The sequence below is a fragment of the Falco punctatus genome (assembly GCF_963210335.1).
Source record: "Falco punctatus genome assembly, chromosome: 1".
NCBI lineage: Eukaryota > Metazoa > Chordata > Aves > Falconiformes > Falconidae > Falco > Falco punctatus.
The window spans coordinates 40,856,334-40,879,003 of record NC_137580.1 but is presented as its reverse complement, the minus strand read 5'-3'; the positions used below and the strand labels follow the sequence as shown (position 1 = coordinate 40,879,003).

At 48.7% G+C, this 22,670-nt stretch overlaps 1 protein-coding gene across 2 annotated transcripts; it reads right to left on the bottom strand.

Annotated features, from left to right (window-relative positions):
• Positions 1–3,548: 3,548 nt before the first annotated feature.
• PANK2 (pantothenate kinase 2) lies at positions 3,549–22,095 on the bottom strand. Of its 2 annotated transcripts, XM_080396854.1 has the most exons (7): positions 21,809–22,095; positions 10,725–11,077; positions 9,411–9,664; positions 8,060–8,236; positions 7,708–7,831; positions 5,215–5,340; positions 3,549–4,751 (listed from the first exon to the last, which is right to left on the bottom strand). In XM_080396854.1, the coding sequence occupies exons 1-7, from the start codon at positions 21,999–22,001 to the stop codon at positions 4,701–4,703; spliced, it is 1,278 nt and encodes a 425-aa protein (XP_080252980.1). In that variant the 5' UTR covers positions 22,002–22,095; the 3' UTR covers positions 3,549–4,700. The 2 variants fall into 2 exon arrangements, with proteins under 2 accessions (XP_080252980.1, XP_080252981.1); XM_080396855.1 differs by lacking the exon at positions 21,809–22,095 and having other exon boundaries at positions 10,868–11,008.
• Positions 22,096–22,670: the final 575 nt, after the last annotated feature.

Genomic DNA, 22,670 nt, shown 5'->3' with positions numbered 1-22,670 from the left:
CGTTCCTCAGCCCCGCGTCAGCCCAGGGATGTCCGGGGGGGCTGGGACCTGCCGTGCCGCTTTGGCCCCGGCCCTTTCTGTGGGGGAAGCCCGGGAAATGGGGGAATCGGCCCGGGGGGCTGGCTGGCAGCCCGACGCGCCTGGAAATCCCCAGCCGAGGGGGATTTTGCAGGGCCTGGCCTCAGGAAGAGGGGGTTTCTCCGAACCTTCCCAGCCCCGAGCTCAGCCCAGGGGCCGGGGCTCCCGGGCGCAGCTGGGCCACCGCCCGCCTACCACCGGCCGGGGGGCCGGGAAGCTCAGCGCCCAGCCTCCGCGCTGCGGGAGTTCCTGGGGCGCAGCTCCCAGCCCCGTCTCCCGCTCGTCTCCTTTCAGCCTCGCTCTTCCTCTGGTGGAAATTCCCCTTTTCCTCCTCCCAAGCCTCTCCACACTGCCTGTCCCCAGGCGGGCTGCTCAGTCCCCGCAGAAGCCTGGTGCGGGAGGGCGGTGGGCTCCCCCCCGGGCCGCCCCCCCCGCCCCCCAGAGCAGAGAGCTGCTGCCCCCTAGTGCTGGCTGCCCGCCGGGGCTGCGCAGGTCCCACCCGGAGCTGTCGCGCTTCACCTTCTCTACAGAAGGAAACGGGACTGACCTTCTTGCTGCCCTCGTGGTCAGCTTCTGGAAGCTCCAGGCACGGCCAGGAAGAGCTCGCTGGGTGAAGATTCCCACCGGTGGGACGAAGCAGCAGAGGTTCTGGCCGAGCTCCCGGCTGGATCTAGCACCGCGAGGCACAACACGCAACGATTCTTGTCATTCCCCCCCAGCTCTGAAGCGATGCTTTGCTTCCACCTCCCACCCACCCCACCCACACCTGAAAGGCCAAAGGGCCTCCAACACACCCGCCACCACCCACCACCAAACCAGTCTTCCATCAAACCCCGAAACGGGGCCGTCTGCCCTGGAACGACACTGGAGAGCCCCTCGCTGGCTGCGAGCGAAGGCCCGCCGCGTCCCCGGGCAGCCGCCTCTGAAGCAGAGCTGCAAAACCAGGCCCAGAGCCGAGGCCGGCTGTGCACAGGCCCACCCTGCCCCGAAGCACGGAGCCACCCATGTTCAGGTTTCACTCAGACTTGGAGTTTTAGCCCGTTTCAAGTACCTGGTTAAAAAGGTGACCGGCCCAGGGAGGCTGAGCATCAGGAAGGGATCCTCACTACCAGCAACAAGGAAATACTAATTTTTTAATATTTTGTTTTCCCTCACTGCATTAACACACTTTGAAATGCAACTAATTTCCAGACACCCGAACACGCAAGGAGTGACAAGTAACCAAGGATTGACGACAGATATTTTTAATAAACCTCTAAAAATCAGCTGGAAGGGTTCACTTACACCTATTGCACTGGCACTCTCTTGCTGCTCATTCACATCAACGCTCATCCCTTTATAGGAAGAACACGACAAGAAGCAAACAAGAGTTTCAAGTATATAAAAATAACTCTGATATTTTATTACAAGAAGAAAAAAAAGAAGTTTACAAAAAAAACCCCCACAACAGATACACACAATACATCAGGAACTTTGGTGCTGGACATCAGACCATGCAGGATTTACTCCAAATCCACAGAAAAAAGGAGTCACACCTCCACGTGTGCTGAACAAACACAGAAAAGCCTGCGGGACACTGCCCCCGGGCACCCCCAGCACCCCTCCGGGCAGGGGCTGGGTGCTCCCTGGCTGCAGGCTCCCCGCACGGCTGCCTCCGCTCGGGACAGGTCTCTCAGCTCCCTGCAGCTTCCCTCTGCATAACGAAATGGCAGCTTCTTCCTTCTGCCAACCTTCAGCTCCCAAATGCTACCGATATTAAAAAATAATATAATAAATTGCCTTTCTTCTGTGTTTTACAAGGAGTCAGGGAGGTTTACAGACCCTCCCCACACCGAGGGGGGCTGTATAAAGCCCCTAGGACTAATTAACGCCGAGAAGCCCATGCCAGCCCAGCGTACTGCCAAAGCACTACACCAAGGAGCTAAGCAGGTCCTGGGCACAAGGACATTTCAAAAAGCCAAAGCCCGTTTCTTTTCCACGAGTCAAACCAGGGCCTGAGTTTGGACTCCAGGGGTGGGTGACCCAGCTGAAACGGCAGCTGGTTACATGCCGTGGATCACATTTGATATGGGAGAGAGCAAGTTATGTCAAGTCTAGAAAACCTAGCCAGCGATTCCAAAGTGGAGTTGTTTGTAATATGCCTACCTGGGGTGTCTTCTGCATGATTTTACAAGAAATGAAGAACAAATGAGGTCTCTGGTGTAACAGACCCCAAACAGGCTGCCCAGAGCAGCTGTGGATGCCCCATCCCTGGCAGTGTCCCAGGCCAGGCTGGACGGGGCTTGGAGCAACCTGGTCTGGTGGGAGGTGTCCCCGCCCGTGGCAGGGGGGTGGAACTGGGTGAACTTTAAAAGTCCCTTCCAACCCAAACCATGCTGCTGTTATCCTGCTCAAACTCCTTCCCTCTAAAAGCACACCACATTACGCTGAACACAGAGCAGGACACAACTAAACCTGCACTATACTGCAGGGAAAGCACAAACATTTTCTTCCACGGACAGCATGCAGCAAAGATCACCTCTCATGTGAACACTACTCTCTTTTCCCCTCCATTTTATTGTTGTTGTCAAATTACTGGATGTATTCAGGATGTTCCAGGCCCACAGTTAACTGATGTTTAGAAACTGCCTTGCTTTACGGTGTCTCTGCTGCCTGGAACACCTACGCAGCAAAGCTGATGGGACAGGCTTTTTTCACACAGCACCTCATCTAGCAAAGAGTAAAACTTCTGAATCATACTTCCCTCCCTTTTCAGGCCCAAAAGAGAGGCAGGTGCCACACAGCCAACCCTGTGAGCTGCACAGCACCTCGGATCTGGGGCTGCAGCAAGGAGTAGAGCCGGGTGCGAGCTGCTGTATCTCTGCTGTACGCAGCTGCAGCCAAACCACAAGCCACCACACCAGCGTGGGCCGCCCAGTGCTGCGATCTGTCATCTAAACATGCACCGGGATTGGAGAGCTGAAAATCAACTTATCTGAAAAGAAACCATGCCTTTAAAAGATGTGTTTGAGTTGGTAGACAGTCATTCCATGTCCTGGGATAAACCCCGATAAATACGAACTGCAGTGATCTGCACTTGCACTGCACGGAAGACTGCCTCACCCTGCTCACGGAAGGATGGCCGCTACACGTAGCAGCTGGAAAGCCGGGGCACAAAACTGCAGGAATGCTCTGAAGGAGCATCTCCGTTCAGCTGGCATCATCTTGAGATGGCTCTTCAGAAGAGCAGTTTTTCCATGCTCCCTGACTGGAGCGCGGTTACACTGAGATAACCAACACCGGCAGCGCGGCAAAGAGAACACCGACACCCTTCTCGGCACAGATCTTGTTCATCTTATAGCGCAAGATCCAAGCCCGGGAAGAACTTCTGAACCGAGCAGGGCAAGGCAGAGACACGAGGAAGGAAGGTCAGGTTACAAACCATATGCATGCTACTTTTCTTTTTTAAACTGCTGTCCACTACCAGCATCTCTGTGGTTTTGAGAGCGTTTATTCAGTGTGCACTAAGCCATTTCTAAACCCACGTCCCCCCAAGTACAATAGCTTTAGGAATTCCAAACTGCAGCAACCCAGTTTGCAGGCTGTATGCAAGATGGCATGCACAGAGAAAACAAAGGGTACAGCATGCATGTGGGAAGGAGAGGTTCCCCCCCCAGAAACTACAGTAATTTAGCAATTAATAAATGTAAAATGGAACATTACAGAGAAAATCCCAAGTGTATGACTGGAAAAAAAACCCACCATAATCTCTTTGGTATAGTTATATGCAGCCAAGTTTTACAACAGAGAAAAACACACACACACACAAACCCCCACACTATTTCATACTGAAATTTGCTTTTAGCAGATCTCAAGGTCAGAGGCTGACAGACGCTCCTAACACTATGCCAGCACTACGGCATGTCCCAAAGGGTATTATGGTCTGTATCGAAGCATTATAGCCTGAAAGCAGAATCAACTTGAGACGCAGGATTTGTGCCTTACCTTTTGTCTCTAGTATACATAGATAAGAAACTGCAGTAACAGGAATAAAGCCTTACTGGCAGCACCAGGGTGTCTGCCAGGCCGCTGTACGCTGTACGGTTCAGAGGAGACGGAGGCGATCCGTGTGGCTTCTGCGTGCCAGGGCTGTGCTGGTGGCCTCTCCCCCTTACAGACAACGCACAGCACAGCGAGAAGGCGACGCCTTTCATGTGTGGAGTACAAACCGCTGCAGCTCAACTCGATAAACTGTGAACTGTGTAGACATTCAGCACTCAAAGGAATCTTGACGGAAGGAACAGAGTGCACGTCTTCTGTTACATCACCATCACTAAACATGTAGAACATACATAAAAAGGGCTATTTGATGGAAGTGACTAAATGCCCTACCGATGTTCCAGATACAGCCGCCACGTTCGGTCAGCATATTTGCATACATGCTCCTTTACAAACCTGCGTTGTAATTGAAGATTAGTTTCAACTATTTACAGACAGAAACTCAACAGTCCTTTCCTTTTCTGATTAGGTCATGCAGAATTAGTTTAACAGTCTGTGAATGGCTGCTCTGAAGCGAAACGTGGGCTTAGTGACCTGGGAAGCACCCTGACTTTGTAGGTCCAACGTAGAGAATCTGCACAACGTCAGGCTGAATCCAGAAGTTCCAGAAGAGCACCAACCGCACCAAAATAACCCTGAAGAGCAGACAGGAATGTCTATTAAAAACTCAAATGTGGGCATACACCGACAAGAACAATGATATTACAGATACAGTGTAGTTTTCACAACTTATAAAGGACACTGGACAGAAATAACTATAGGCAGGGATATTACAAAATAGATTCTAACTATGATCACCGCATTGGAAAGCAGAGCTGCACAGAATCGTCTATACTGCCAATAGTCTGAAAAGAAAGTTCACAAGCAAGATGAAACTGGTAGTAAACAATTCTGGTATTAGCTGCTGGAACAACAGCCATGGTTTTTTTCTGACCCTACACTGGGCAGTGCAGTAACTGTGCCTACAGTAACAAAGGAACGGGAACCTGCCACACAATGTCTATCAACAGCAGCTACAGGCTCCACACGGCTGTTTCCAGAGCGTTCCAAAGATTTCAATTTGCCACAAGACAAAATAAATTAAAAAAGTAATTTCACCTCATGTTCCAAGAAAAGTGCTTTTAACTGTCCCTTTGACCAGTAGTCCAAAGCGTATGCCAGAAGCCTCATCGAGATTGTATTGATCCGAAGGAAATTGCCAACAAACACCACTCGATTAATGTTCTGCAAGTATTAGGGAAAAAAAAAATAAAATGGAACATTAAGGCTAAATTCCATTTGCTGCTTGCAATGATGAAAAACAAACCTTACAGTAAGAAGAAAAGAAGTTACACTTTTAATGCCTTTTAAAAATGCCACATGCAGCTTTTCAAATCCATTTTCTGGTGAGACTTGATGAAAACCAACTCAGCTGAAAGCATAGGCAAGTCACCAGTTGACACTAAAGCAACCAGATCCAGAGAAACTGCATCACCCCAAATAGCTGTTCTGGCAGCTAAAAAGCATAATTGCTTCAGTAGAGCGGGGACGGGAGCTGCAGAGAGAAAAGGTGTAATGCATCTGCAGCTTTCTGAACTTGAAATTTTAAAACTGGACCCAAAAGAGCCAATCTGCAAGCAGGAGGCAACACTGAGTTGGCTTGGGGTCTGGCAGCAGCAAGACGCGATTCGAAAGAGCAAGATGAGATCATAAAGGGAGAAGTGAGATGGTGGGGAACTGCCAGACACTGCACCGAAAGACAGAAAGAACTGCCCTGGGCACCGGTGGGGCCGCCCCGCGGGGCCTGGGCTCAGCGTTGGGCCCCTCACGGCCAGACAGACACTGAGGGGCTGGAGCGTGTCCAGAGCCGGGCAGGGGCTGGGGCAGGGGCTGGGGCACCAGCCTGGGGGGGCGGGGGGGTCAGCCTGGAGAGAAGGGGGCTGGGGGGGACCCGGTGGCTCTGCAACGGCCTGGCAGGAGGCTGTAGCCGGGGGGGTCGGTCTCTGCTCCCCAGGAACCAGCGACAGGACGAGAGCAAACGGCCTCACGTTGCGCCAGGGGAGGGTGAGATTGGGTGTGAGGGAACATTCTGCACCGAAAGGGCTGCCAGGCGCTGGCACAGGCTGCCTGGGGACCAGGTGGTATTTAAAGACAGTTATGGCACTTAGGGACATGTTTCAGTGCTGGGCTAATAGTTGGACTTGATGATCTGAAAGGTCTTTTCCAACCTAAATGATTCTATGATTCTATAAATTAAGTGACTGCTGAAAGTGTAAGGCAGGATCTGCAGAACATTCTAAACATCCAACAGCTCTGTCGGACAGCAGCACCAGCCAGGTCATTTTAAGCCAGGCTCTTTCTCAAACTCTTGTGCACTACCTGGAAATCCAGAGGTCTAACTACAGCCTTTCTAGACTAGGAATTAGAATAGAACAGTTGATGTTTTGCTATGAGATCCCTATACTGGCTAGGAACACTGATCATCAAGTGCCATCTCCTCTCTCTCCCCTCATCTCCAGCCTTTGACCCATCATTTGAAAAGCTGAATGGCACCCTAATGTTAACTCTGAAACAAAGAAAGAAAAAAAAAATTAGAAACCCATAACCAACACAATTCTGAAAGGAAAAGACTGACCAAGCAGACTTCCAGCCAAACTTTTCAATCCCAAAATAGCTCTCCTGAGCCAAGTGATAACTGTGAAGCTTTCTTGTTCTCCAACATGAAAATAATTTTCAGTTTCTTCTCTTACCAAAGAATCAGGATCAACTCCTACCTGCTCCTTCGCTCACGTCCTATGGATTTTCCTTCCATCCCCACATTCATTAACGTTTTCCCCTAACTATTCAGCACCTTCTTTGCCTTCCACTGTGTACTCCAGAGTGAGGACTCAGCAGATGCATTGTGACCAAGGCTGTTTATAATATTTCTTGCCCAGTTTCAGCCATAAGCGAAGGTAAATAGCGAGCATTTGCCAACAGCAACAGGAGTCAGGGGGATGCTTTGCCCTGTTACCTCATCCCATAGGAACAGGCTCCGCAAGAAGTGGAGAGCATGTCTCTGTTCTTTCATAGCCCTGTACAATGCTGCTTGACATGAATGCAACAAGGCAGCACTGTAAAGAAGCTGAAAGCACAAAGATACAGGATCAGCTGTGGAAGTGGTGGAGCCTGACCAAGAAATCAAGAGCAACTTGTAAAAACAACACAAGAAGGGTATCCAGCCTTTATGCCCTTCCACCCCACCTTTCCTTCTCTCTCCACCATCACAAGAGCTGTAGTTTATCACACACCTGCCATTCCTCAAACCACTGCAGAGATGCTGCTTAACTCCTGACCAAGCAGAGGACCTAATGAGACCAACAGCCAACCCCTAATTAATTCACAGCTCTTCAGTTCACAGCACAACAATCTGGCTCTAACTACACAGACAAGCAAGGATAAATTTTACTGAAGAATCCAAAAGAAGCAATTATAACTTACTGAGTATCTAAGAGAACGAGTACAAACACACACCTCACCTACAGAAGCCTATGCAGGGAAAGACACTGCGTGACAGCAGCACACAAGTGATGCTTTAGACAGGAAACAAGGAAGCAGATTTCCCCATAATACCTCATTAAGTGCACACATCCGTGCTATGGAGCCAATGTTATTAGTGATGGTTATTAAAGTAGCCTTTGCCAGGTCCTCTTTGCTGACAGATTCCCGCTTCTCCTTGCTCATCATGTTTCCAAAGCTGTAAAGACAGTTTTTGGGTTAAAGGTCCATTTGCATCAGAATTCTAGAAAACAGAAACTGCTGATTTAACCAAAAAGACTCTAACTCTAAAAAGCTTTGCTATCGATAATTTAGATCTGTTAAAACATAACAGCAGAAGGAATGGCTGCTCTCCTCAGACACACAAATCCAGTTTTTCATCCTTGCAGAATCTCCAGTGAAAATAAAAACAGAAATCAGCCATTACCTGGATGCTACAGCCCAGCCTGGCAATCCAAATCGCTCATAGTCTCCTCCATAAATGTCCCGCACTAGTTTGTCCACTTTGGTACTGTCTCCATGGGACGCCATCTCTAGGGCCTCTTCAAAGGTGGAGCAACCGGTAAGAAGGCAGCAGAGACCAAAAAAGGTTCCCCCTCCAAGGCTGCAACATAGAACAAAATGAAAGTCACCCACCTTGCTTCTAAAGCAGAGGTCCTCAAACTTTTTAACCAGGGGGCCGGCGCACGGATGAAGTGGCAGGCAGTCATCTGCGGCTGCTTGGTTTCCCCCCCAACCCCCAGCGGGCCGAGTTCGAGGACCCTGGGGGGCTGTATCTGGCCCACGGGCCATAGTTTGAGGACCCGTGTTCTAAAGGGACAAAAAGAGGAAACGGCTTGTTCCACTGAAAGCCCAGATTTCTCAGCTAGGTGTCTGAGTTAGCCCAAGTTGCCCCATTCCTTCAGCTGCTTCTCTTCTCAGCAAGAGCCACCTTGGAAGTTTTCTTTAAATCTGTTACTTTCCAATATCTTACAGCTTGGAAGGAATCCCAAGCCCTCACAGCCTTCTGCAGAGGGCATGTTTCTAAATGAGAAATTACATCTCCACCTTCTTCCCAGGACTCAGAGAAGTCAATCTTAAAATAAATAGTAGTCCTCAGGGATAAATGGAGTATTAGGGCACAGCATATAATAACATATGTTATTATATAATATATATATATTCTATACACATATAATAACAACATATAATAAGACTAAGATTTGTACCGTGGGTTTTTTTAATTATTATTATTATTGCTAACTATCAGGAAACTCAGGAAAGCTTAAAGCCACAGAGCTCTTTGGCTTTGCCTGGCAACCAGAGCCACATCTTCAAGAAGGATAGCTGCAGCAGCCCAGCAACTGTCTGGGGAACTACTACGGTGCCAACATCCCTTCCACCAAAACAAGGTAACTTTTGGAAGTCAGGATGCAAATCTCTACCCCTAGGATCAAAGCTAACAGCTGTTAACGTGATCATTAGGAGTGTATGTGGTATAATCCCAACGTATGAGGGATCTCTCTGATGGCAAATAAAACACCTCCATTCCTGCAGCAGGGCAACTGAAATAAAAGCTGCTAAAGTGACTGGTTGCAGTAAAGAGACCAAAACATGAAATTCCCACTCTCTCTTCCAGGAGGGATCTTTGTTGGCAGAGATATGGGACTGCAGTAAAAGCAGAAGCTGTCATTCAGCTCACCACCTACTGCAGCTTGTCCCTGCAAATGTCATCTACAATGCAGAAATGAATCCCAGACTCTAAAATACAACTCAATTTACCCCCACACAGCACTCACCTGGTGCCCGTTACCCGTTTATAGTTTTCTTTTGAATACACAGCCAAAATGCTGACCCCTGAGCCAATGTTCACCAAAAGGAGAGGATACGGATTCTCCAAGTTGAATGGGAGCTTCTGACATCTTTCAGCATCCGTTGGGTTTTCAAAATAGTAGCACTCTGAATGTCCATTGAATCCAACTGAATCAATGTACAAAACTCCTTTAATAAGGCAATCCAGTTCATCTAGTTTACAAAGCTGAAGGTCACCCATCTGGTGGAAAAAAATAAAAGAAAGATGAATATTCAAGAAGTAGCTAGGGATCAGAAGTGTTTATGCTCAGGGATAGAAAAATGCATTCACTGCCAGTTAAATTCAGCTATCTCCATTATGGCCTGCAGTGACTCAGAAAGAGGTACAGATCACAGGAGGTCTCCATCCTTCTCCATGCACAACGACTGCAAACTACCCTGGCCCAAAAGTGTGCAGACATGGAAGAGCGGAGGAGACGAGCAACTGGATCCACAGAGGGACACTGAGTGAATCCCATCAACTTCCATGGGCCTGATTTAGGCCCTGACTCTGCAGCACTAGCACAAAAACCAAGGAAAAGTGAAAAGGAACTTAACAGTTTGACAACAGCAACAAAAAATATCCCAAAACTCATCACATAAAACACCTCAAGAAAGGAGGAAGTTAGGAAATTATTTTCCTCTCATGTCACTGCCTCAATTGCACAAAAAGCCCATTTATTTGCTGCATTTTTTTCAAGCCCTGGTTAGACAAAGTACTTATCACACATGTTTTTCACTTATGAACAAGAATCAAACTTACAATGAAGCCACATGATGATGTCAAATCCCAACCACTAACCTCCTTTCAGTTAACTTACCACCAAATTTGACTGAACCTCAATCAGCTCACCCACACGTGCATTAGAAATGAAACCACATGAGCAAAGGAACAATAAAACATATATTAAGCCTGTGAAAGACAGCAATGAGAAAAAAAACCCACAAGACTGAGATCAGCATAATCAGAGATTAATAATATAGCGGAAGTCTTGTGAGAGCACAAGCCATGGAAGTTAGCGATAAATTTTAGCGTTACAGGAGTGTTACATGCACTTTCAGGAAAGAAAGTATCCTAATTTGGAGATGCAAACTTGACTCCACATGCTGTTTCCTGAACCAAGCTTAATTTCCATTAGGTACACTGTTCCAAAGATAAGATTTAGAGAAGTTTTCGAGTCTGCAGAGAAAGTTTTCTAGGTTTAAGCTTTAAAAAAATTTCACTACCAGATCCTAATCATATAGAAGCCAAAAATGCATACTGTGCGAAAGTCCTGCTCAAATTTGTATGCTCCACCTCCCGTGGCACATAAGGTAGTATGGAGGCTTGAGAAGTGTTTTTCGCTTCCCATTTGAATAAAAGCAGGCATGTCATGAGTAGGAAAGCGTATAAAGTGCAGATTGCCTTTACGTCCACACAGGGTAAGGTCCTTTAGTTCAAGATGCACATCCCGGATGCCTGTAGATCCATAGGCTACATTTGATGTCAGGTATTTGCGGATGCTTTTGAGATTTTCCACTTCCTCCTCCTCCTCTTCAGCAGTGATGTCCTTTGGTTCAAAATAAACAAGTTTGACCAAGGTCCCTCCAATATCCAGGCCAAACCAAGGAAAGACTAAAGAGGGGGGGGGGAAAGAAAAAAAGAAAAAAAAAAAAAAAAAGAAACAGGGTATGATACTGTCATATCACCAGCAATACTTATAAACTGAATTAATTAATGCAATTCTCTAGGACTGCAAAATGCAGGCCCAATGGATCTATTCATTTTCAAGTGGAAAAGGAAGAAAGAAACATTAGTAGTCTGGTTTGTCTTTGACAAGTGTGGCTGAAACTCCTCTGTACAAAAGCACAACTCCTGTTCTGAGATACCTCGTGTTCAAAAGCTCTGAGCGTTTGATATGCAATACCCAAAATACACCACCACCACGCTGCAGATACACACAGCACACGCCTGACAGTATCCATACACCCGCTAGACACCGCTGCAATTTTAATCCCCAGGCATTTCTTTTATAAAGTTCTGATCCAGAGCCAGAGCCAAGGATAATACCAGTGCTTTTACATCAAAGGGATGTACAAACGTTAACTAATTACAACACATAACTGAGGTAGACAAGTAATCTAAGATGCCCCAGGGATACAAAAACAAATGTCTAATTGGATTATTTTATTAGTCATTCCCCCATGGTACAAAATATGCATTAGTGTCAGGCCCAGCAACATTTACAGCTGTATTAGATAATGAGCTTCTTGGAAAAGATCAAGAGAAAACCCTGATCAGATGGAATCTGCGATTAGAGCTGAGAACTGGAACAGATTAATATTACTATTAATGAGCTAAATGATAGGCTAGAGCTAACAAGATACACAGGCTCCAGAGCAAAGAGAAAAATGTAGCCACATGTTATGGCTTATGGCAGCAGGATTAAAACCTCAGGGTTTTTTTCCAAAGGAAAAAATGAATGTTTAGAAAATAAACCTGAATGCAGCACAGATGTTACTAACGTTCCTCTGGAAAGAAGGATCTCAGGTTTTAGTAAAATTCTTACATGTCAGAGACAGGCACGTTAACACGCTACTGTTATTTTTGCAAAACATGTTTGCTTATTGTATTTGCAGACAGATAAGCATGCAACACAAAGAAGCCCTCTTCCTACTGCCATTTGACAGCGGCTATCCCTCCAGTTATGCGTAGGGAAGCAGCAGCCACCCCCCGAATGCAGAAGAATGCAGAAGTGCCCAAGCGAGAGCATGCTGCCCGGCCCCTCGCCCTGCCCATGCACGAGGGGCATGCCAGGCTCTGCCACTCCAGCCGCAGCAGCACAAAGCAGTCAGAGAGCAATACCCAAATACCCAGAGGCATCACTTAAAGCTGAAGAGCAAAGAAATCAGCTCAGGGTCAGGAGGGGGACTCACTCCCAAAGAAAATGATCTTTGAAAAGCCACAAAGCCAACAGGCAAGCGCATGTTTGAAGACGATGTGTTCTCTCCTCGACAGGTTAACTTGGTTGCTGCACAGAGCGGAGGTAAAACAGGCCCTTTCCGAGCATCACAATTCCGCAGGAGCAGCTAGAGCCATCAGTTACCCACGTTATTTTTAAACCACTGAGCTATTTTTATATATTTACATACAGGCCAGCCCCAGCCATCACCAAAAGAAATCTTGAAAGAAGATGCAAACTCTATTTTAGGAGGCACATCCAAATCCCAATCACCCTCTATTTCCAACGCATATACTTCAAACAAGAACAGATGTAAAAATAACTTCATGAATGACAAAGAGAGAAAAATCTGAATCGTGGCCCAAGAGAGAAAGCAAGCAGGAGCAATTCAAGGACTTTTCTCATGACAATTTCTCATTCTGCACTCCTTAAATTAATTTCAGAACTGCAAACTATCTGCATTTCAGGATGGAAAGTCTACCAAGGCCTTTGACTGGAGTAAAGTTTAGCATTTGTGTCTTATTTCAAGACTCCCTTGTGAAAACCTTATTAAAGAGTGCCACAAAAAATTAAACAGTGAAGTTACTTCTCAAGAGAGGAGCACTGGCTGCCTGGGCCTGATCACGTAAAATCAGGAGAAACATATCCCTGGGGACAGCAGACCAGGAGGAGCACCCTCACGGGAAAAGGAGTCCAAGACCCCAGAGTATAAATGAAGGGAAAAGCAGAAAGGATAAGCCCCAGGTTTTCTGCACGCCCAAAAGAAAGGGTCTTCTTATGGAGGAGCAAGGCAACATCAGCTGAGCTGGCAGACAGAAATGAGAGACCACGACCACTCCAACAGGGAGACGGACACCCTTCTGCACGGCAGGCATCAGGGCAGCAAACACCAAACATCTGCTTGTTTCACTCACCTGCTCTTCCCAACACCTTAAACATAAACATCTGTACACAGGGCCTCCTAATGGCATCCTGAAGCCATCTCCAACATGGCACAGACAGCCAGTGGAGACCAGTGATGAGTGGTGTTCCTCAGGGGTTGGGACCAGCACTGTTTAACATCTTTGTCAGTGACATGGGCACTGGGATTGAGTGCACTCTCGGCAAGTTTGCCGAGGACACCAAGCTGTGTGGTGTAGTTGACATACAGGAGGGAAGGGAAGCCATCCTGAGGGACTTGGGCTTGAGAGGTGGGCCCATGCAAATCTCATAAAGTTCAATGAGGCCAAGTACAGGATCCTCCTGCACATGGGTCAGGGCAATCCCAAGCACAAATACAGGCTGGGAGGAGAATGGATTGGGAGCAGCCCTGAGGAGAAGAACCTGGGGGTGCTGGTGCATGAGAAGCTGGGCATGACCCAGCACTGTGTGCTCGCAGCCCAGAGAGCCACCCGTGCCCTGGGCTGCATCCCCTGCAGCGTGGCCGGCTGGACGAGGGAGGGGGCTCTGCCCCTCTGCCCCGCTCTGGTGAGACCCCCCTGCAGCGCTGCCTCCAGCTCGGGGGTCCTCAACATAAGGACATGGACCTGACCAGGAAGATCATCAGAGGCTGGAGCACTTCTCCTGTGGAGACAGGCTGAGAGTGGGGGTTGTTCAGCCTGGAAAAGAGAAGGCTCCAGGAGACCTTAGAGCAGCCTCCCGGTGCCTAAAGGGGCTGACAACAAATTTGGAGAGCGGCTTTATACAAGGGCCTGTAGTGATAGGACAAGGGGGAATGGCTTTACACTGAAAGAGGGGAGACTTAGATTAGATATCGGGAAGAAATTACATACTGTGAGGGTGGCGAGACATTGGCCCCATCCCTGGCAGTGTGCAAGGCCAGGCTGAACGGGCTTTGGAGCAACCTGGGCTGGTGGAAGGTGTCCCTGCCCGTGGCTTCTGCCCATCAGCTAGATGATCTTTTAAGGTCCCTTCCAATCCAAACCACTCTGGGATTCTATGATCTGTAAGCAGTCCCCATATTAATGGCAGAATAGGACACCTCCCTCGCCCAAAGTGTTTTGTCTTTCTTTGAACCAAAGTCCTAGATTTATCAAACAAGTACCACAGAAAAACACTTTGAACAAGGATCATGCCCTGCTATTGAGAAAAGAAGGAATAAAAATACCATCAGAGTCACACAGGTAAAAACAGGGTATTGGCAGCCAAACCAGAGCCTTCTGCTGCTGCTCCAGTCCCTCCAGTGACTGGAACTGGTAAACATGACTCTATTTAAATACCCAGTTCACATACAGGATCACTAAAAACAGTTCCCCCACATGCATTATGCTTTTCAATACTGCATAAACTCGGCTGGAAAACTAACAAGCTAAGGAAAGGAACAGGAAGAGCCTTCCCACATTACTCAGCCATGCCTTCTCCTGTCTGTTGTCACTGACATCTTGGACTACCTTTCCACAAATTTCCTGCTCTTAAAAGCACTTGGCTGCTTTGTCATCTCTGCTCTGACTATTAAGGGACTGATTCCAGAAAGCTCCTCTGTTCTGATGCTGGGAAATTTCCTTTAAATTTCTGGAATATATTTGTTCATGTCAGGGCACACAGTGTTGTTCCTGCATTATGAAGCCTGCACTTTTTTTTTTTTTTTAAGCATCCCCACTCTTGTATTTAGAGACAGCAATCTTCCCCCAAACTCACTTTGCCAGGCTACACAAGGGTAAAAACAGGGAAAGAGCAGAGGACGGGGTGCTGGAGATGCCCTGATTGAGCTGCAGCAGCAAAGCATAGAAAAACTACGGCACGGTGCCCTGCTGAAGCCCCATAACTGAAAATGCCATACGGGCTGCTTCATCACAAGCTAACGGGATTCCACTTCAGAGTAGATGCTCAGCTGCTACTACATGCATTTGTTCAGCAGAATAACACTAGCTGACTTTAAAGCTGCTTGTTAAGTTCACACCCCAAACTCCTACATTCAGGGACACAAACCTACCAGATTTTAGGGCATGAGAAGCACCAACTCAGTCCATCAGTTTAGGAAGCTTTCCTCATCACAAAAAGATAGCAGCTCCTTAAAAACTTCATCCCAGCTCATTCTCAGTGCCCTCAAGACCTCCAACTTTTTAATATATAGAAATCTACTTCTTATTCAGGTGTTATAGCTGCTACCGGACTAGCAGAATATCAAGCGTGGGGTTAAACCGTGTCAGTTATCCACCGTCTGGCATCCCAGAGGACACAGCTAATGGGAAAACAGGAATGATGCCTGGAGAGCTGGGTGTAAACTGCAGTCAGGTTGGGCTTAGGGCTTACCAGTCTTCACTGAGCACTAGCCCTGCGAAATCCCAGCTGGCCCCAAAAGGAGCATCCAAGCCCCTGAGCTGGGACACAACCTCAGGCTGGAGCTGGCTTCACACAGCCGTGCAGCACCAGCTGCAGGAAGCCTCTGTACAGAGCAGCTGGTGCTCTCCATCTGCCAACAGCTCAGCTATACCTTCAGTAAGTCACCAGGGATAAATTCTAAAAGATAGCCTATTAAGTTAATTAACTTAAACCACATGATTCTTAATTATGGATCTCTCGTTATATACATCCCACCACAGGTTAAGAATCCACGGAAGAAGCGTGCTAGCTCAAAATTAAGTAATTCTTTATCTTACTGGAAAAGATTTTCTACGCAGTAAAGCCTACACGGAGCACTCAAATAATTTGGGGCAGGGACAAAACTCCCCCTATAAACCCATTTTTGCAGGAAAGGGGTGTGGCACACAAACAAGAGGAGGAAATTATTTGAACAACATGGAGAACCTCCCCCCCCACACACCTTACACTTACAGGAAGTCAGCCAACATGACAGGGCAGTCACAGGCAGGGCAACGACAGCTCTTCCATATCTGAGAACTAGAAAAATCCATGCCTTCAAAGGGAGGAAGGAGGAAGCTCTCTTGGATCAATGCCATCACCATCTGCTACTGAGATTTCTCTTAAAACACTGATTTTTCCCGGCATCTGCAGTGCAGTTGAAAACCATCCAAAGATCTCTCCCTTTTAAGCCTCTAAAGCATTTTTTCCAAAAGAGCTTCTGCAGGAGACGGCAGATCTAGAGCAGCGTGAGAACTGGTGGCATCCAGGAGCTGCTGGGCAGCCTGGAGGCTGATTTTTCTCAGTCAGAAGGTTCTGCTGAAATAACCAGTGCAAGAAGATGGCCAAGGCAGAAAATGCAAATGTTGCCTCTCTTCACCACCTCCCTGCTGCTACTTGGAGCCCTCCATGCTGGGAGCGAGCCTGGCACGCCTCTCCTTTCCAGGCGCTTGCCAGCCAAAGAATGATGGAGAGGGTAAGAAACCTGTAGGCAGAGCATGGGAAGAGCACAGCAGTACAAACCTCTGGACTCTCCTCCTGCCCAGCACCTTCTGAGAAGTGTTTAGTCTCTCCCTGGGTGTTTGGACATTCATAAGAAAAGCAGGAAATCCTCTTCTCATAGCTAGAAGTGCTCTCCATTCAAAACCTTCTACAGTCTTTTTCCTTAAAGAAGGTCTCTATATTACTTTGTTGGCACAATGACAGCCAGTAACACCACTCTCCAACACTGTGTAAGACACAAAATAAATTCAGCAGAGTTCAGTGTGAAAAGCACCAGGGGTACAAAGAAGGTGCATAAGGAACTGGCAAGACTGTGGCACCGCTCAGCCCATCAGGCATAAAAAAACAACTAGCCTTATTTCTGTTTGCTTCCTACTGCAACATACTGCAGCAGCAGTTATAAAGTATCTTAAAGCATTTTTTTGCCATGAAAAAAATTCTTCAGCTTTTGGCCTGACAAAGTATCGCTTTCCTTGAGCACGACACTTTTATAAAGCAGCTCTATGCATACATTTTCATATGCACAACGTACATACAGCTTTGTCTTTAAAATAAACCTTCTTCTAATAGGCAGACCTATGGATATGCAACAAACAAAAGACCAGCCTGCAAGGCTAACGACTTACAGCTTGTACTAGATAACCTCACACACAGAAGAGCTCAAGGATACTACGTGTTCCCACAGCAAGAGCTGCCACCCTCCCTTCATCTTCAAATCCATTTTAGAGCTAGACTGTAAGCTCTTTGGGGCAGGAAAAATATAATGCCTTTATTTTTTATGTAAATTATTAAATTGGACACTATATAAATAAATAAAAAAAAACCTCAACACACTTATTCTGAAAGCTGCAGAACTGTCAAGATGAAAGAGGTGATATAATTACAGATCTCTACAGTGGTTTTCTTCATAGGACAAGCTGCTCAACTTGTATTTCAGACTGATCCTTAAGTTATGAGCCAATTATATCAGAAGCTAAAAAGATTAGCCTGCAGAACAACGAAGACTGATGATTTAGTTGAGTGTATGACAGCATCTCTATGCTTACTCTAAAATATTAAACATTATATTTTAATAGTGTTATACCACAATAGAAATTTTACAGCTGCGAGAAAAAATATATTCATCAGCATTTAATATAAAGTGACACTGAGTCTACATATCCTCGCATCTCTAAAAATAGGCTAGGAATTCACATTTCATACACAATTCTGAAACATAGAAAGGTATTAAAAAATCAAAGCTTAAATTCTGTACTGCAAAGTAGCTGCCAAAACCATATTTTCTTTGTACCTTTACTTGGATACTGTGTATATTGAGAATTTAAAGCAATGTGTACATCACGTCTTTGCATGAACCTGACAGAAGATACTTCATTATGATCTGGTCATCAGAGGTTTTATGCCTGGCACTTAACGCTACCCACAGCCAGCCATTCGGTATCCCACAGTTATGCTAAAGTAAACATAATGTGAATAGCCTCTTTAGTCACCCGGGGTATTTCCAGTCCAGTTTTTAAGTGTAGATTTCAATAATGGTACTGATAACTCATTATCAGAAAGGAATTCTTCTGTATTGTCCCTGGAGCTGATTAAGCTTTTTCTATATTATAATTTCTCCCTGCACTAATAATACTGTCAAGCCCTCCTTTGCACCCCACCAACATAATACTCCAAAGCAGCTAGCAACTCCAACAAATCTCTGCTTCACATTTTCAGGGACACTTCTCATTCCTTTCCAAGAGCACTGGTGTCCTTGACTTCTCCTTCTTTTGCCTGTGGCATACTAAAAATCACAGTGTCTGTGGTAAAGCTCTTTATTTCCTATGAAGCATTTAACCAAGAAACATTTAACAGCCTGCAATGCATGAAAGCACATAGCTCGGACATCAGCTGAACTGTTGTACAGGTTATTTCAGATATATCCAATCTAATTCCGCTTGGTCTCAGACCCTTCAGTCTGCAGCGAAACAGCCCTCGCTGCACACTACTGGTACAGAGAGGACAAGGGAGGAAGAAAGATCACAAGCTTGAATCACAGCCTGCTGAAATCCTTTCATTCCTGGGGAAGCAGGGCTCATCTGCCAGGGCATCTGCCAGCGCAGGCAGGCAAGACAAGCCTCAAGGTCACTGAGCTTGTTTGCCACATACCAGCAGCAGACAAGTGGGAGCTAAAGTAGGACATTCTCGATCACACGCCCATTAAGTGGTCTGCTTTCGTTTAGGCTTGCTTGAATCTTCCTTAAGGTGGGATCAAGCATTTTTAACTTCAAAATGTAATTCAGTCTGACATCAGACACTGTCCCTATTAAGGGATGTACTTGCTCCAGCACATTTCTCTTCCAATTATCGCAAGCAGCATTTAGGAAAGACAGGCTACATTGTAATCCCAAATCACACTACGCTGACCTTCCAGACTGGATCCAAACCCTGCCTTGGAAGCTGCCACAGCACCTGTTTCCCTGGAAGTATCCCACACCAGTCCCTGCATTTAACTTCACCGCAACAAACCAGAACCTCAACAGCCAAGTTTAATCTACATTTTCCCTAGAAGACACAGAAACTGCCTGCAAGCAAGGCAGAAGAGTATGATCACCTAATGCGTAGCTCCATCTAAGTCCACACTAATTGTCATACCAGAGATCTCCTTAATCTCCCCACAAACGACTGCAGCCTCTTAACGAGCACATCTCTAACATCCCCACAGCTCCCATAGGTAGGTTTTGCTGTGATTTCCTTAGAACAGCCACATAAGTGGACTTTCACATACAAAGCTGGTTTTGCTGCATCTAAATCACAGGGGTGCTCACCACTGCTAATGCCCTTACACCCCTCTACTAAATTTCTCTTTCATCCTATTACATCTTCAGCAAGCAAAACCCCTGCAATTACCTCCGTTATTTAACACCAACTTTAGAATAATTTCCTGCTGCAGGACCACTCCTGCAGCACGATCTGGAAACGAAAGGAAGGGATAGGCAAAGGGAATGCAGGTTAGCACACCCACGCTGACACTACATTCGCATTGCTGAGCTGCACTCGCCTGAAATTAGTAACGCAGGCAGCATCCAGCTCAGTAAATGTCTTTGAAAGCCTTTTGATATGTAATTCCTATTTTTCACACAAAGACAGGGAAAAAGAGAAGCTTCCCTTCCCCACCCCCACCCCCAGCAATCAAAAAAAGAGAAAGAACACTATATAAAACTTTACATTAATACAGTAACAATAACATCTCAGTGTCGCCAGCCAACAGACAAGAGTCTCACTACGAGAAGCAGGAGAATTTTGATTCCTGTTTTCAGCCGGGACTCATTTGCTGAAGTCCTTTCAATAGCTGTGCCAGGTAACAGGGAACTACGTTGATGCTATTTCAATTCCAGGGTATGGCAATTTCTTTCCAGCAGGAAGGACTCCAGTGCAAGTAAAGAAATAACCAGTCAGTTCCACTTCAAACATGGCTGAAGTAAGTCACCAGCCACAGGCACCTGAACGGCAGCTCCTGCTGCTGCCAAAATGAAGGCTGCCATCCATTTTGCACCTAACTCACTCCACGGACCGTTTCTGACACAGCGTTTAAAAACATGGTTCAGGGGATGGTTTTTTCCTCGCAAAGTCTGGTTTGGTCCATGCCCAGTCCCTGCCAAACCTGCACGGTTCTCCCTTCCCAAAATTTACACCTTTCTCTTTGCTCTCTATTGCTTTTCTTCCACCAGTTACCAATCCAGCCACACAGCCCTCAGCCCCCGGCTCTGGCTGCACACCCTGGCCCCTCCGTCTGTCCTTCTGTCCCCTTTTCTCCACCCCCAGTGTCCTCACCAGTCACCTTCAATCCTGCTGCAATCCAAGGTGCCCAACTCAGGCACCTCACCACCTGCCCCAGCCTCTGTGTCCTGCCCCACCGGGCCAGGCACTGTCTCACCCTGAATATCCCAGAGCTCTTGTACCTCTGCTTGTCCCATCCCCACCCCAACCTGCTGAGCCCTTGCCACTGTCCCACCATGTCCCCACCGTGCTGTCCACGAACCAGCCATGCTGGAAAAGTCATCATTTCACTGTGTCCTCACTGTGACATTCCCCAAACCGCCCAGGTCATCACCCCATCATGTCCCCACTATGCTGTCCCCAAACTGCCCATGTCATCACCCCATCACGTCCCCACCATGATGTCCCCAAACCGCCCATGGCACCACCTCCCTGTGTCCCCACCATGATGTCCCCAAACTGCCCATGGCACCACCTCCCTGTGTCCCCACCATGATGCCCCCAAACCGCCCATGGCACCACCTCCCTGTGTCCCCACCATGATGTCCCCAAACCGCCCATGGCACCACCTCCCTGTGTCCCCACCATGATGTCCCCAAACCGCCCATGGCACCACCTCCCTGTGTCCCCACCATGATGTCCCCAAACCGCCCATGGCACCACCTCCCTGTGTCCCCACCATGATGTCCCCAAACCGCCCATGGCACCACCTCCCTGTGTCCCCACCATGATGTCCCCAAACCGCCCATGGCACCACCTCCCTGTGTCCCCACCATGATGTCCCCAAACCGCCCATGGCACCACCTCCCTGTGTCCCCACACCACCCATGGCACCACCTCACCATTCTGCACTGTGATGTCCGTGAACCACCCATGTCATCACCCCACAGTGTCCCTACTGTGATGTCCCCAAGACACCCATCTCAGCACCCCCACCACGTTCCCACCATGATGTCCCCAAACCGCCCATGGCATCACCCCCCATGTCTCCACCGCACTGTCCCCGAACCGGCCATGCTTGGCCCGTGTCACCACCCCACCGTGCTGCCCTAGTGTCCGTCCCACCCCCCACCTCCCCCGCCTCCCCCCACGGTGGCTCTCCCCCTGTCACCCACCCTCCCCACAAAATAGGGAGCCCCCTTCCCCAGCCTCCCCCCCACGCCCCCACCCCCTCGGACCCCACCCCCGTAGCCCCTCCCACCACGCCTCATTACCATAAGCCCCGCCCCAGCCCCTTCCCCCTCGCCCCCCTCCCATGGCCTCGCCCCTCCCTCCCGGCGGCCCCACCCGCGCCGCAGACCCCGCGGCCACCTCAGCCACCTCGTCCCCCCCGCCGCACTCACGCGGGCGGTTCTTGCGGACGGAGTCCCGGCGCTGGCGGCTGGCGGAGCCACCCCGTTCATGGGGCTGCGGCCCCGTTGCGCTGTCAACGCCCGCCGCGGCGCTGCTCCGCCGGCGCTGGGGACCGGCGTCCGCCGCTGCCCCCCGCCGTCGCGGCTTCTCCTCCGCGCCGCCGCCATTGCGCAGCGGCTCCATCCGCAGCACGGCCCGGCCCCATGGGCCGCCCGCCCCGCTGCGCCGCGCTCCTCACAGCCGCCACCGCCGCAGCCACTGCCGCCAGCGCGCCTGCGCCAAACGGCCCCTCGGGAGGGCGGGCTAGGCTGTGAGAGGGCCCCCAATCCGCGCCCTCCATTGCACGGAATGACAGGCGGATTCGCCAATGGATGACACAGACTGGACGGCAGTGGGGCGCCAAGCTCTCCCCCCGCGCTCGGCTGCGTATAGTGACAAGCGCTGCTGCCCAATCCAAGGCGCCGTCTCGGTACCGGGCGGGAGTTAACGCGCCCGCGGGGGCGGGACTGTATGACACGACGTTGGCCTATGGGCTTCCTCTGGGAAGAGAATGGCACGGCAGTTGTTCAATGATGCGAGGCGGCTTTCTGGACGGGGCGGGAGAAAGGTGGCTGATTGACAGGCCGGGTAACTATGGCAACGCAGAAGTGGGCCCGAATGGAAGCCCGCAGTAGGCCCGTCTGGGCTGGGCCGCGCGGGGGGCTGCTTTGCGTATCATTTGCATATGCAGATAGCGAGGTCTCCCTGGCCCCCTCGGTATAGGGGGGCTCTACGGCCCACGGCCCCCCGCCATGCCCGCCTGCGCCCCTCGGCAGTGCCAGGCTGGCCTGTGGCCACTGGGGCCTGGGGCCT